The 14,675-nt window shown below is 47.8% G+C and overlaps 1 protein-coding gene across 2 annotated transcripts in view; it reads left to right on the top strand.

The window, feature by feature from the left end:
- Wnt3a (Wnt family member 3A) overlaps positions 1–14,112 on the top strand; it is a 45,815-nt gene extending 31,703 nt beyond the window's left edge. For both annotated transcript variants that reach the window (XM_057775856.1, XM_057775855.1), the window contains exons 3-4: positions 5,310–5,575; positions 12,196–14,112. In XM_057775856.1, coding sequence (XP_057631839.1) covers positions 5,310–5,575; positions 12,196–12,675 — 746 coding nt within the window. In that variant the 3' untranslated portion in view covers positions 12,676–14,112. The remainder of the gene's footprint in view (positions 1–5,309; positions 5,576–12,195) is intronic.
- Positions 14,113–14,675: the final 563 nt, after the last annotated feature.

Here is a 14,675-nt window from a genome sequence, read left to right as displayed (position 1 = left end):
GTCTGGGATGAAAATTAATCCAGCAGACTGAACCCCTGTTGAGGAATAGCCACAGCTGGCATTCCAGGGAGCCAGAGGCCACACATTGGTTAGACAGTGCCCAGGTTAGACAGACTGCCATGCTGCAGAGAGGAGCAGGGGCATCCTTAGCCCAGGGAAGAACAAGGCTGACTGTGGCAAGAGGCCAGTGACTGCCTGAGAGGAGGAAAGCAAGGCCAGCAGCAAGGAAGCTTTACATAACTTTAGCAGGATCATGTATCGCACTGGCGCTGGGCTCGGAGCTGGGCAGCTGTGTGCCTGGCAGTAGAGGCAATTGAAGGCAGGGTGGTAGTCCAACTAGGAGCTTCTCTGTGGTGCTGGTGGAAGATGGACTCTGCGCTCATCTTCTGGTGTCCAGAGTGACTGTTTCTAGCCAGCCAACTTCCTGTGGGAAGTAGTGGGAAGAGGCTGGGCTCCTAGATGGTACAGTAGCTGTCTAGGCTCTGGCAGTGCCCCAGGTTGGGGACAGAGTGGCTGGAGTCTACCGAGGGCCATCCAGGGAGAGGAGCTCATCCATAGGGGGGGCCATCAGCTCCATGAGGGCTTTGCCAGCCAGCTAGAGGTAACCACAGCACACACTGTGTTCTTCGTATGAAAGCGAATGTGCATTCTCTGTTCTGTGTGTGTGGATGTATGCTTAATGTGTGGGCAAATCTGAATGTGTGTAGTTGTTCACAGTTCCTCTGTCCCTGCCTTTGAAACACACAGAGTCCCATGAGTTTAACCTCTTAGCTATGGCTTGTGGAAGCATGGGAAGTAGTTGCCCGCTTGTGTGGAGGAGGCACTGAGGAGACCACAACTCTCTGTAAAGTCTCATAATCTCCTAGATTGGGAGTTTCTATGCAGGAGCTCAGTGACACCACCCCACTTCTACTAGAGGGTCCCCAGCCCGAGAGAGCCTGTGTATAGCTCCCCCTACAGGTCTGTGGGGCTTTCAGTCTGGAATGGTTTCTAGACAGATTTGTAAAATCTCTGCTAGTCAACGTGTCAGATGCATGTCCTTCCTGCTCAGAACACCATGTTTATCATACAGCAAGCCCTCCTTATCTAGTGTATCAAGTAGAGGAGAGGGCACCTTCTCCCGTAAGGGGCTCTTATTCACCGCTGGGGGAGGTACGAGTTAATATAATTATAGAAATCAGTTTGAGGACTCTCAAAAGTAGAACTACCATGTGACTCCACCGTTTCCACTGATGGACCTATACCCAGAGAACTCCAAACTCTGCCGTAAGGATATTTGCATGCCAAATGCTTATTGCTGCTTAATCACGATAGCAAAGAATTGTAATTAACGTAGTTGTCTAGCAACGGATGAAGGGATAATGGAATTTTTGTGCGTTTGTAAAAAGTGGAATACTGTTCACCTCTGATTTTTTTGTTGTCGTTGTTTACTGTCTTTTTAGTTAATATGATCTGATTGATCATTTCAACATCCACCCTTGTGCTTTGCCCACTCATTCTGAGGCCCCTGGTCTAGACCTGCAGTCAGGGATGATGCCAAGGTCTAGGTGGTTGTCTTTCCTGTATATGCAGGCCTGTTGTAAAGCTTCATGTCATGTTAGGCACAGTAAGCTTTTTTTTTTTTTTAAAGATTTATTTATTTATTAAGCATACAATGTACTGCTGGCAAGGAAGGCACCAGGTCTCATTACAGATGGTTGGGAGCCACCATGTGGTTGCTGGGAATTGAACTCGGGACCTCTGGAAGAGCAGCCAGTGCTCTTACCCTCTGAGCCATCTCTCCAGCCCCCACAGTAAGCTTTAATGGTCAATCCAAACAGAACAGTTATAGCATAGCCGGGGTGAGTTCCATGGTCTCTCTCATTGATAAGTTTTCTTTATGGGCTGTTGGTCTACCTGTTTTTGTAGCTGGGTGATAAAACTAATGTTTCTTCTCGCCTTCTCCTCCTTCTGAGTTCCACAGGTGCCAGTCTTTATAGCTTCAGCATGTGGTTTCTCTTTCCTTTTACTAAGTTGGCAACTTTCTCTCACTCTGTGGTTTTTCTTGGACATATCTAAATTACCAGTTTTACCGCTCTTGATTTCAGAGCCACCAGTGGGTAAAACAAGAATGGCTTAGTCACAAGCATTGTGATGTTGAAACTGGTGACTGTCTATCTGATCCCCAGACAACCCCTGAGAGACTACAGTGTGAGTTACATACATCTAACATGGATACTCTGCACAAGGGGTTACATATGTCGCAGGAAGGAACAGCACAGGACAATATGAGACTTCACCACATGGCTCAAAACAATATGCAATTTAAGACAGGTGGATCTCTGTAAGTTGAAGGCCAGCCTGGTCTATAGAGTGAGTTCCACGACAGGCTCCAAAGCTACAGAGAAACACTGTCTTGAAAAAACAAAACAAATATGCAATTTAAAAAGTTAGTTATTTCTGGAATTTTCCTTGTGTATGTCTTGCGTACGTGGTGCTGGGGATGGAAACTAGAGCCCCACTCAGACAAGCAGCCTTCCACTAGCTCTCTCTCTCTCTCTGGGCCCCCAAATGTTCCATGTAATGCTTTCAAATTGTGACAAGCTATGGGTAACTGAAGCCTCTGATAAGCAGGAGTCCTGTATTGCCAAACTGACTCTCACATGATGGATGTTTCCTTCCACCCACCTCCTGCGCAAGGCTGCATTTCCTTCACTGCCTTCCTAATCCTCGCTCTCAGTCATTCCTGCGTGTGCTTGAGATAGCGCCTTATTGATTTGCATTGCGCCGTGACTCATGGTACTGAGCTTCAGACTGGGTCCTTCTGGAACTCTGGTGTGTTACCCAAGGATTCACTAGAAAACAGAAGCGGTAGAATGATCTCTCTATATATTAGAATGGGGTTTAGTAGTGCTGACAGGCCGTGGTCTGGCTAGTACAATGACTGTCTTCCAACAGAAAGTCCAAGAACCCAATAGTTATCTGGTTCACAAGGCTGGATGTCTCAGCGGTCTTCAGTATACGCTGGAATCCCAGAGAAGTAGGCTCTAATACCAGTGAAGGAATGGATTTACCAATGAGAGTGAGGGCAAGCAGGCAAAAGAGTGAGCTTCCTTCTTTCGTGTTCTTTATGTAGGCTGCTACCAGAAGGTGTAGCCCAGATTTGGGTGTGTTTTCTGACCTTAAATGATACAATCAAGAAAAATCCCAGGTGGTGGTGGCACACACCATTAATCCCAGCACTCAGGAGGCAGAGGCGGGCGGATCTCTGTATGTTCCAGGGTAGCTAGGGCTATGTAGAGAGAGTGAGAGACCCTATCTTAAAAAGAAAAAAAAAAAAAAAAAAAGCCAGGCAGTGGTGGTGTATGGCTTTTATCCCAGCGCTCAGGAAGCAGATGCAGGTAGATCTCTGAGCTGATTCCAGGGCAGGTAGCCAGGGCTACAGGACTACACAGAGGAACCCTGACTTGAAAAACAAAACAAGCCAAAAACCCCTCCCAGGTGTACCCAGCAGCTTCAGTTTTAGTTAATTCCAATAGTCAACTTGACAACCCAGAAGAGCTATCCTGGTTGGCCTTGAACTCAAAGCAATCCTCCTGCCTCTCTTCTAAGTGCAGGTTTCAAAATCTTTTATTACCTTTATTTTATTTATAGCGTTAAAGATCTAATTTATCTTGTTCTGAGACAGGGTCTCCTGTAGCCCAGGTTAGCCTTGAACATTCTGCAGCTGAGGATGAACCTGAAGAGTCGCTTGTCAGTCACCACCTCTGGAGTCACTGGGATTCCATTATAGGCCTGTGTGTCTTCACCATCTCATTACAGGCAGGGCTGGGGCTTGGTCCCAGGCTCCTTTGGCATGCCAACCTGCTTCTCTTCCCACTGTAGCACATTATTATATTTTATTTATCTGATTTTTGAGGCAGTCTCACGTAGCCTAAGCTAGCCTCTATGACCTTGCATTTTTAATCCTCCTGCTTCCCCCTCCCCGATGCTGGAATTAGAGTGCAGACTATGGCCAGCTTATGTGAGACTAAGGATAAGGACCTAGGGCTCCCTGCATGCTAGGCAAGCACTCTACCAGCCCCTATTTATTTTTATTACATAATTGTATGTATTTTAAGGTGTTGTGTGATATTTCAGTATAGGATTATATTAAAAATGATTCAGTCAGGGATCTTAGCATGTTCACTGAAAATGTTCATAAACCCTTTTAAGCATTGCTTTTTTTTTTTTTTTTTTTTCTTTTTCGACACAGGGTTTCTCTGTGTAACAGCCCTGGCTGTTCTGGAACTTGCTTTGTAGACCAGGCTGGCCTCGAACTCAATTAGATCCTCCTGCCTCTGCCTCCCAAGTGCATGTGCCACTACCGCCCAACTTAAGCATTTTTTTAAAAATACAGTGTGTTTTCCACTCTCCTCATACTACTGTTCAGTAGCATACCAGAACCTTTCCCTCCTCTTTAACTGAAGTTTAGACCCAGTGGTTAACCTCTCTCTACCTTGTCTTGCCATCCCTGGTCTCTGTTAGCTAACCCATTCTACTTCCTGCTATGAAACGATGCTTTTAGGTTCCACCCCATCTTTCTGTGCCTGACTCGTTCACTTAGTGTAACGTTCTCTGGGTTTGTCAGTTTGGGTACAAGTAGCAAAATCTCACTCTTATTCCTGACTAAAAATGTCTCATTGTGCACATTGCAGAGCTATGATAACCAAAGCCGTACAGCGTTGGTACAGAGCAGACACGAGCCGACGGATCAGAATAGCAGCGCCTCAAGGAATAAATCCACATATTTACACCGCATTGTTTCTCAGAAAAAATGTATAAAGAACATACATTTGAGAAAGGACAATCTCTGATAAATGGTGCCAGGAAACTGGATATCAATAGCCACACATGGAAGAATGAAACCAGACTCCTATATTCTACACACAAACACCAACTCAGTGTAAGACCTGAAACTACTAAGGAAAAAAACTTAGGGCTGGGCCTGGTGATGATCTTTTAATCCCAACAATTAGAAGGCAGAGGCAGGCAGATCTCTGAGTTTGAGACCACTCTGGTCTACATAGAGCATCCCACACCAGCCATTGCTCTACAGTGAGACCCTGTCTTAACAAAACGTGTGTGCGCACACACACACACATGAATGTACTTAGGGAAAACCCTTGGGAAATGGATGATTAGGGCCAATATTTTTCAGAGAAGACCCTTAGAAGCACGATGGTAAGATCCTGTGTGTGCTGAGTTCTCAGTCCTGTTTCTTGGATTCCTTCCTTTGGAATGCAGCCTCCTCACCTGGCCTCCTTACCTGCCATCTCCTTCCTTTGCAGCCACCCGGGAATCAGCCTTTGTCCATGCCATTGCCTCTGCTGGAGTGGCCTTTGCAGTGACACGCTCGTGTGCAGAGGGCTCAGCAGCCATCTGTGGGTGCAGTAGCCGCCTCCAGGGCTCCCCAGGCGAGGGCTGGAAGTGGGGCGGCTGTAGTGAGGACATTGAGTTTGGTGGAATGGTGTCTCGGGAGTTTGCCGACGCCAGGGAGAACCGGCCAGATGCCCGCTCTGCCATGAACCGCCACAACAACGAGGCTGGGCGCCAGGTATGTACGCAGAACTCCGGGATTTCACTGGGGTGATCAGAGCGGGAGAACAGGGTGAAGGAGAGACTGCTCTTGGTGACCAGGCTGCAGGTCTGCTTTCCTTCTATCAAGGGACATAGTGACACTACTCAACTGTACCTCAAGTGTCCAGTGTGCTCCCAAGCTCACCTGTGGAGTTAGGGTCCTTGGGAAGGAAACAAGTGGAGGGAGGCTGCCATAAAGCATGTGGTGTCCAAGGGTTCTGCACACATAAAAGGACAAGACACGGAAGGGAAAACAGAGGGGAGAGGCAGACAAATGGATAGATAGATACAGTAGATATAGATTGAACTGATACAGAGAATTATAGCGCAGAGATGATACAGGCTATTGAGACGGAGGGAGGGGGAAAAGAGAATATGAGAACATGAGAATCTGGAACAGGACAGGAAACCATGATAACAGCATTTTGAAGGTCCCTTCCTCTGGCTCTGCCTGGATAGAGCCTTGTATTTACCTTTCTCTGGCTATCCCTGGCCTTCGGGGGCTGATGCTGAGATTTCAGGGGAAAGTGAAGGTCTGAACTTCCCTACATAGACAAGTTTCACTGCAGTAGCTCATCCTCGAATCTGGTTAGTGTCCCTCACACCCAGAGTCCCGCTTCCCTTCCCAGAGAACGAGGCTGGATCAGTAGGAAGTGCTCTGTGGTACAGAAGAGCCAAGGAATGAGTCAGGAGCTGGAGTGGATGTCGTCAGGCATCTTGAGAAGCGGAGCTGACTGTGGAGATGAAAACAGAGACGTTTCTTGAAAGTGTATTTCATAAGCGTTTTGAAGTGGATATGATGGGGCAGGCCTGTAATCCCAACACTCATCAGAGGTGAGGCAGGATACAGATGTTCAAGGTTGGCTTCTATTGCACAGTGTTTGAGGCCAGCCTTGTACATGAGACACTGTCTCCAAAAGCAAGCAAGCATTTCATAACTGATGGTTCCTCTGCCCAGCTCCTGTCGTCAGGCACCTGCTTACACTGTAGCAGACATTTGGATACGCCAAGCGTGCTTGAGGACAAGCTGTCACAGTGACACTTAACTCTGTACATCAGGAACCTCAGTGTCTCAGACCTTCCATCTCTGCCTAAAACTCAACACTTGCTCAATCCACTTACCCTTCAGACAAAGGATAGGATATTCTCCTCTGGGGAACCCAGCTTTCTCAGAATGAATGGTGGGGAGGGGGTTCCTAAAGCACGGCAGTTGGGTCACTTTATAGTGAGTATTGAAGGTGATAATTGCCTCCTACCTGCAGGAATTTCCAGAAAGCAGCGGGAGGTGATGGGGGTCGTTGTGGTGCAGGTCTTTAATCTTAGCAGGCAGAGGCGAGTGGGTCTCTGTGAGTTTGAGGTCAGCCTGAACTACTTAGAGAGTTCCAAGCCAGCGGGAAGCTACATATAGAGACCCTGCCCCCACTCCCGCTCCCCACACCGAAAATCACACACACACAAAAAAAAAAAAACCAGAATTTTCAGAAAGCACACAATAAAACAAACAACAACCAAGAGTTTAACTAGATGTGATGATTCAGGCCAGCAATCCCAGCACTTGGGAGGTTGAGGCAGGAGGGTCATTTAAGCCTGGGCTATATTGTGAGTTTGAGGCCAGGTTGGGTTACACAGTGAGACCTTGTCAAAAAAAAAAAAAAAAAAAAAAAAAAAAAAAAAAAAAAAACAGAAAACAAAACCACAACTTTTTAATTTAAAAACAAACAGGGAGGAAAAAGAGGAAAACTTCACAAAAACTATTGGTATCCCCAGAGAGATCAACCACTGTCCTGACTGTCCTGTGACAATGGAACAATGTGTCAATTTTAAAAAGGAATGATAAAGAAGAGTTCTTAGAAATTAAAAATATGGGGCTTACAATAATGGTGTGGCAGATAAACGTACTTGCCTCCGAGGCTGACAACCTGAGTTTGATCTCCAGAACCCATCAAGTAGAAGGAAGAACCAACTCCTCCTGCAAGCTCTCCTCTGACTTTCACACCCTGTGATGTGCATGTGTGCATTTATATATGCACATAATAAATGGTGGGGGTTTGTTTGTTTTCTAGACAGGGTCTCTCTATGTAGTCCTGGGGGTCCTGAAATTCACTTTGTTGACCAGGCTGGTCTTGAACTCAGAGATTTGCTTGCTGGGGTTTAAGGTATGTGCCTTCAGTGCTCTAAAAGAAACTGTTGGGCAGTGGTGGCACACGCCTTTAATTCCAGCACTTGAGAGGCAGAGGCAGGTGGATCTCTGTGAGTTTAAGGCCAACCTGATCTACAAAGCGAGTTCCAGGACAGACATGACTGTTATACTGAGAAATCCTGTCTGGAAAACCAAAAGCCTAACAACAACAATAATGATAATAATAATAATGTAAAAGTATGATAAAAAGCACATTTCATCAAGAGTTTTGGGGGTTATGTTCATGAGAGACAAGGGAGGACATGAAGAGGAAGCTAGCAAAGACAAAGGCAGAAAGCCTCCCTAGAACGGAAGTTTTAGCTCACACAGGCCCAGCTCAAGGATGGGGAAAGAAGGGTAAAGTGAGCTCAGGGCTCACAAGCCCTGGCTGCACTTTTTAGAGCAGTTGTTCTCAACTAGAGGTTTGCAACTCATTTGGGTGGTGCGACCCTTTCACAGGAGTCACCTAAGACCAATTGCACACCAGATATTTACATTACAATTCATAACAGTAGCAAAATTACAGTTATGAAGTAGCAATGAAAATAATTTTATGGTTGGGGGTCACCACAACATGAGGAACTGTATTAAAGGGTCACAGCATCAGGAAGGTTGAGAACCACCATTTTAGGGGATTAGCATTTAGTTCTTGCACCTACACAGGGTGGCTCATAACTGGCTGGAACTCCAGCTCCAAGACACCTGCTACCCTGCTCGAAAAACAAAAAGGGGGGGAAAAGCCCCCTTTCCCAAGATATATTATGAAATTCAAAGCCTGTAATCTAAAGCAACCCTCCAAGCTTCAGAGAGAATATACTTGATGTTCCTGCAAAAGATGGGGCATCCAAAAGTCACTGGAAGCCAGAAGGGAATAGAGCGACAACTTTTAGGACTGTGAGCAACAAAGCGTTCTTAAATCGAGAATTTCATTCCCAGCTACACTATGAAAGGGGGCACAGTAGATAGAAAAGATTTGTCTTCACAGTCCCATTTCACAAAGCTGACCAGACGGCAGAAAGATGTCTTGAAGGTGAAATGAGTAAAATATCTTTTTGTTTTAATATTTTTATTACATTTAGTCTGTTTGTGTGTGTGTGTGGATGCATGTTCCACAGTGTGTGTGTCGGGGGGTAGATGCATGTTCCACAGTGTATGTGTGTGTATATGCATGTTCTACAGTGTGTGCGTGCATGATGCGTGCGTTAATGTGTGTGTGTGTGTGTGTGTGTGGTAGATTCATGTTCCATAGTGTGTGTGTATGCATGTTCTACAGCGTATGCGTGCATGTGTGCGTGCGTGCATTTGTGTGTGTGTGTGTGTGTGTGTGATAGATTCATGTTCCACAGTGTGTGTGTGTGCGTGTTAGATGCGTGTTCCACAATGTGTGTGTAGAAGTTAGGGGACAGTTTCAGGAGTCGGTTTTCTCGTGCAGGGAGCCACATAGTTCCCTGTCAGTCAGACCTTGCCAGACTGAGCTACCTCACCGGCCCTTTTTGTTTGCTTTTCGATACCAATTCAAGATGGGCTTGAATTCTCTACACAGCTAAGAATGACCATCTTCCAAACTCCTGCGTCCCCTTTTTACGTGCTGGGACTATGGACCTGTGCCACTACATTCAAATTATGAGATGCTAGGGATCAAACCCAGGCTGCATGCCCAGCATGCTAGGCAAGTGTCCTCCCCACTGAGTTTGATCCCCAGTCCTGATGCTTGGACAGCATAAGAGGATGAGAAAATACAGGGCTGACCCTATGGCGGGTGTGTTAATCACATAACAGAATGCTGTGTGGGAAAGGAAATGTCACCTTAGAGTCTGCTTACGCAGCCATTGCCCTTGGCAGTGAGTATTGAAGGGAGAGATCATCCTACAGTTTTTAGGGTGAAAGGGGTTGGAAGGTTTGGCTGTGCAGGGAGAGCTGAGAGTAGTAAATTTCAACACTTCACACTAAGAGAGCAACAGGCAACACCTTCCATTCAAAAATCAAGAAGCAACAAGTGCGGTGACAGCCCTGCATACTTCAAGGCACTGCCTTGCATGGTCAGGAATTATGCCACACAGACGAGCTTTGTCCAGGATCCCTACTTTCACCAGCAGGTCTCCGCTGCTATTGAGATCATTGACCAAGTAAAACAAAAACAAGAAGACTGAGGAAGGAGAGACGGGAAGAGCCTCCCGCAGAAAGCTTGGCTGCGGAAGAGAAGAATGTGGTATTAGATAAGCCGGACAAGCCGGGCATGGGGTTTTTCTACTGTGCCCGTGGGCCAGTTCCATAAGAAGGTGAAGAAGCAGCTGAGAGTTAGATGAGGTGCAAGCAGGTCTGAACCCAGAGTGATTGAAGCCTTAAGCCGAAGCTTTCCAATACAAATCCTTGCAAACCACAGCCCGAGCTGCTTGGATAGGTGAGCTCTCAGGTAGGTGTACTGAAAGAATACCCAGTTAAAATGCACTTGGGAGTCTTTTGAAAGAGTCTTACAGTGTAGCTCAGACTAGCCTCCAACTCTCGATCCCCCAGCCTTAGCATCCACCTATAATCATGTGCCATCATGATGGGTAGGTCTTCCTCTTCTATCACAACCCTCTCTCCTTCCTTCCTTCCATCCAGGAGTGCATACAGAATAAACAGGGGAATGATGAAGCTTGAGAGAACTTTCCAGACCCTAGACTCTTGACTCCTGGGGTCTGACAGGTGAATTGTCACTCTAGGGAAGGTAGGAGCCAAGGTATACATGGAGATGGTCTGTGCCTCAGTTTCCTGTCTCTGTTTAAAATATTTTAACTGGAAAAAATATATATATAAAGAAAATACTTTAACTGATCAGGCGGTGGTGGTGCATGCCTTTAATCCCAGCACTTGGGAGGCAGAGGCAGGTGGATTTCTATGAGTTCAAGGCTAGCCTGATCTAAAAGAGCTAGTTCCAGGACAAGTTCCAAAGCTACAGAGAAACCCTGTCTCGAAAAAACCCAAAAATAAAAAAGAAAGAAAGAAAAGAAAAGAAATCCTGTCTCAAAACAAAAACAAAATTAAAATATTCTAACTGCCATTGTAATTGAACACACTTACAGGGCACAATGAGACCTTTCAATATGGGAATATAAAAATCATGACCAGATGAGGGTAGGAAGCATTCCTAACACCTGAAAAAGTATTTCGGCCAGGTATGGTGGTACGTATCTGCAATCCCAACACTTGGAGGCACAGGCAGAATTGCCACAAGTTCAAGGCTAGCCTGGGCTATGTACTGAGTTCCAGATCAGCCAGCACCACATAGTGAGAACCTGTCTCAAAATGAAAAAGAATTTTTTTTTTCTGTTTGAACATTGAAAACCTCCCACTCATCGTTTGAGGCCGCTCTTTGTCTGCTGTGGTGGTCACTTTGTGCTATAGACTCTCAAGGGTATACACTTCCCTTTCAGTAAAGACCCCTTCAAGTCTTAGCCTCACCACACTTGGGCCCGAGCACCCAGCATGAGAACTGGGACCACAGCCAGGTCTAAGCAGTAACTACCCCCATGGCCAGCTTGTTATTTCAACAGTGCGGTGGATGTTGACTATGGATGCAATATTCCGCATGCTTTTCTTTCACTGAGCCTTAAACTGTGTGTGTTTTGCACAGTGTTTCTTGGAATGTAAAAGGAAAGGTGCAAGAAGGTGTCCAGAGCAGGTGTCTGTGGGCTAGGAAGGAAGGCTAGAAGTCTGGAGTGAAGGAACAGGGAGTAGTCCCTGTGTGTCGTAAGGAGGGCTTGGAATCTGAGGACAATGGACAGGGCCACTGCAGACAGTTCTGGTGGTTGTATGTCCCCCTTGTCTCCACCCCATTCCCTAAAGAAAGGGAGGCAGAATTCCCTTCTTGAAGCACCTCTACTTCTTCCACTAAGGAAGGAACAAGGTGGGGCCCGGCGGTGGTGGCACACACTTTAATCCTAGCAACTCGGGGAGGCAGAGGCAGGCCGAACTCAGTGCATTCAAGGTCAGCTTGCTCTACAAAGTGAGTTCCAGAACAGCCAGAGGAGTGAGATCTCCATTGTCAATACAGAAAGCGTCTGTTCATTGAGGTCCCTGTGAGTATAGGGACCACTCTTAGCACCCCTGCTTCATACTCCTAGTCTTCACACCAAGGCCATAGCATCTGCTCTAGACAGCTCCCCACATCTCCCCTCCAGCATCCCCACACTGACCACTTGAAGCTTTCTGCACTGTATCCTAAACACCCCTGGAAAGAGAATTGTCTGGGCCTCCATGGGGAAGGAAGCTCCCAGGCCCCTGAGGCCTTGGATCTGGCAGGGCAGACCCAGGTCACCATAGAAAAGGTAGTGCCCACAAAGAGGAGTCTCGGGGGCTTCCTGAGTAGGTGGGCTGCAACCCTCTGGTTGAGCCACCCCAGGCACAGACACAGGCTTATGTGCTTGCCTCCTCAGGCCATTGCCAGCCACATGCACCTCAAGTGCAAATGCCACGGACTATCTGGCAGCTGCGAAGTGAAGACCTGCTGGTGGTCGCAGCCCGACTTCCGCACTGTCGGGGATTTTCTCAAAGACAAATACGACAGCGCCTCGGAGATGGTGGTGGAGAAACACCGCGAGTCTCGTGGCTGGGTGGAGACCCTGAGACCGCGTTACACGTACTTCAAGGTGCCCACAGAGCGCGACCTGGTCTACTATGAGGCCTCGCCCAACTTCTGTGAGCCGAACCCTGAAACCGGCTCCTTCGGGACGCGCGACCGCACCTGCAACGTGAGCTCGCATGGCATAGATGGGTGTGACCTGCTGTGCTGCGGGCGCGGCCACAACGCGCGCACTGAGCGACGAAGGGAGAAGTGCCACTGTGTTTTCCACTGGTGCTGCTACGTCAGCTGCCAGGAGTGTACACGCGTCTATGACGTGCACACCTGCAAGTAGGAGGGTTCCTAACGGAGGGAGCAGGGCTCATACTTAGGGGCAGGGTTCCTACCTGGGGGCGGGGTTCCTACTTGGAGGGGCCTCATACCTGAGGATCTAGTTCCTACTTGAGGATAGGGCTCCTACCTGTGAGCGGCTCCTTCCTACGGATCCGGTTTCTACCTTTAGCTGGGGCTCCTACTTGGGGTCTGGGTTCCTTTTTAGCGGAGAGGCTCCTGCCTGGGATACGGGTTTCTACCTAGGGTGGGACTCTACCTAGGGATGGAATTCCAATCTGGGATGGCGGTCCTACCCCGTATGGGTTGGGCTCCTCTCTTGACCCAACGGCTCAAAACGGGACAAGTGAGCAGCTCCCTCAACTAGGTGGGGTTCGTGGATGGGCGGGGAGGACTGGGGTCCCTCCTTCCAGAGCCTGCTGCTCTAGATAGATTGAGAGTGTGCTTCAGGGTGGGCCCTACTTGGCTTGGGGATCCAGGGGGGGCGGGACTTCACCTTGAGTGGGTGGAACTTCTGGGAACGAAGAAAGGAAGCAGACTCCCTTCCGTTGGGGTGAGGCTAGGCTTCATTGAGGACCCATGGGACAGAACTCCAGGGAGGGAGGAGATCCCAAATAATCCTAGGCTCTGAGCTGGCAATTCAGCTACCACATCCCCGTGTGCAGATCCACCTGCTTCATCTATTCTTAGCCATGAGAATGGCAGAATGAGCCATGAAGAACTCAGGGGTGATGCCAGATTCCATCCCCATACCTGGGAACCCCTTTCTAGGCACCCCTTGTGCCTGGGCGTTCCTACCCTCCTTACCAGATCTCTCCTGAGGGAGATTTGCAGTCTCCCAGAGTTCAAGTGGGCAAGCACTGAGTAGAGAGGGTATTTCCGGGATGGGCGCTGCTAAGAAGGATCCTGGGGCCTGGCATCTTCCCACCATAGCCTGTCTCTGCCCTGTACTCGACACTCAGATCTCCTCCCAGGAAACCTTCTCAGCTCACCTGGTCAGTGATGCCCAGGCCCCAACGGTGCTCAGAGATGTTGACCTCACTTTGAGTTCTATGAACTACTTAGGGCATTAGAACACAGGCTGCAGAGACAAGGTGTCTCCTGGAGCACCCCAGGTTCAGGACTGATCCCCAGAGACTGCTGTTGAGGCAATGGTCACCAGGTCTGTTGGCCACCAGCCTGTCCCCAAGCTTCTCTTGCGTCTGTCTGGCCTGGAAGTGAGAAACTGCAGGCCGTCTGCCACAAGAACTTCCTGAATCGCTGCCACTGTGAATTGTCCCCACCTCTAGGCAGGGGAGGGGATGTGGCCACATAGGAGTGTGCCCCAAGAGCTCGGAAGAGAAGCTACACACGGTGACTGTCTTCTGCCTGGAACTTTGCATTCGGGGCTGTAATTTTATTTCCAATGCTGCTATATCCACCATCACTGGAATTAGACAAACGTGACTTTTTTCTTTTTTTCTTTTCTTTCTATGAAAGAAATTATTTTAGTTTATAGTATGTTTGTTTCAAATAATGGGGAAAGTAAAAAAGAAAAAGAAAAACCCAAGTCTGTGGTTTGTACTAGATTTTCCCTTTTATTAGCATGTTTTACTTGCACATACTGATGGAGTTTGTTACGGCATCCTGTGCTGATCCCCTGAGTGTAATTCGCATTTCCCTGTCCTTGTTATTTGTGGTACGTCTGCACTGTGTTGGGGACCTGAGGATGCCAGCTCAGGGGCTATGTTGGAGGAGGCCACTCGTTAGTTCCCAGCCACTTAACCCCGAAATAATCACCAGTAACTGTATTATTTAAATCACTGCTTGGCCCATTAGCTCTAGCTTCTTATTGGCTAACTCTTACATCTTAATTTGACCCATTTCCATTAATCTGTGTATCACTACAAGGTCATGACCTACCAGCAAAGTTTCAGCACATCTGTCTCCACAGCTGCGGCTCCTTGGCTTCTCTCTGACTCTGCCTCCTTTCTCCCAGCATTCAGTTTAGTTTTCCCCACCTAG

This window comes from Chionomys nivalis, chromosome 7 (assembly GCF_950005125.1).
Source record: "Chionomys nivalis chromosome 7, mChiNiv1.1, whole genome shotgun sequence".
NCBI lineage: Eukaryota > Metazoa > Chordata > Mammalia > Rodentia > Cricetidae > Chionomys > Chionomys nivalis.
Note: the sequence above shows the minus strand (reverse complement) of the source record. Positions and strands in the feature narration are given on the sequence as shown.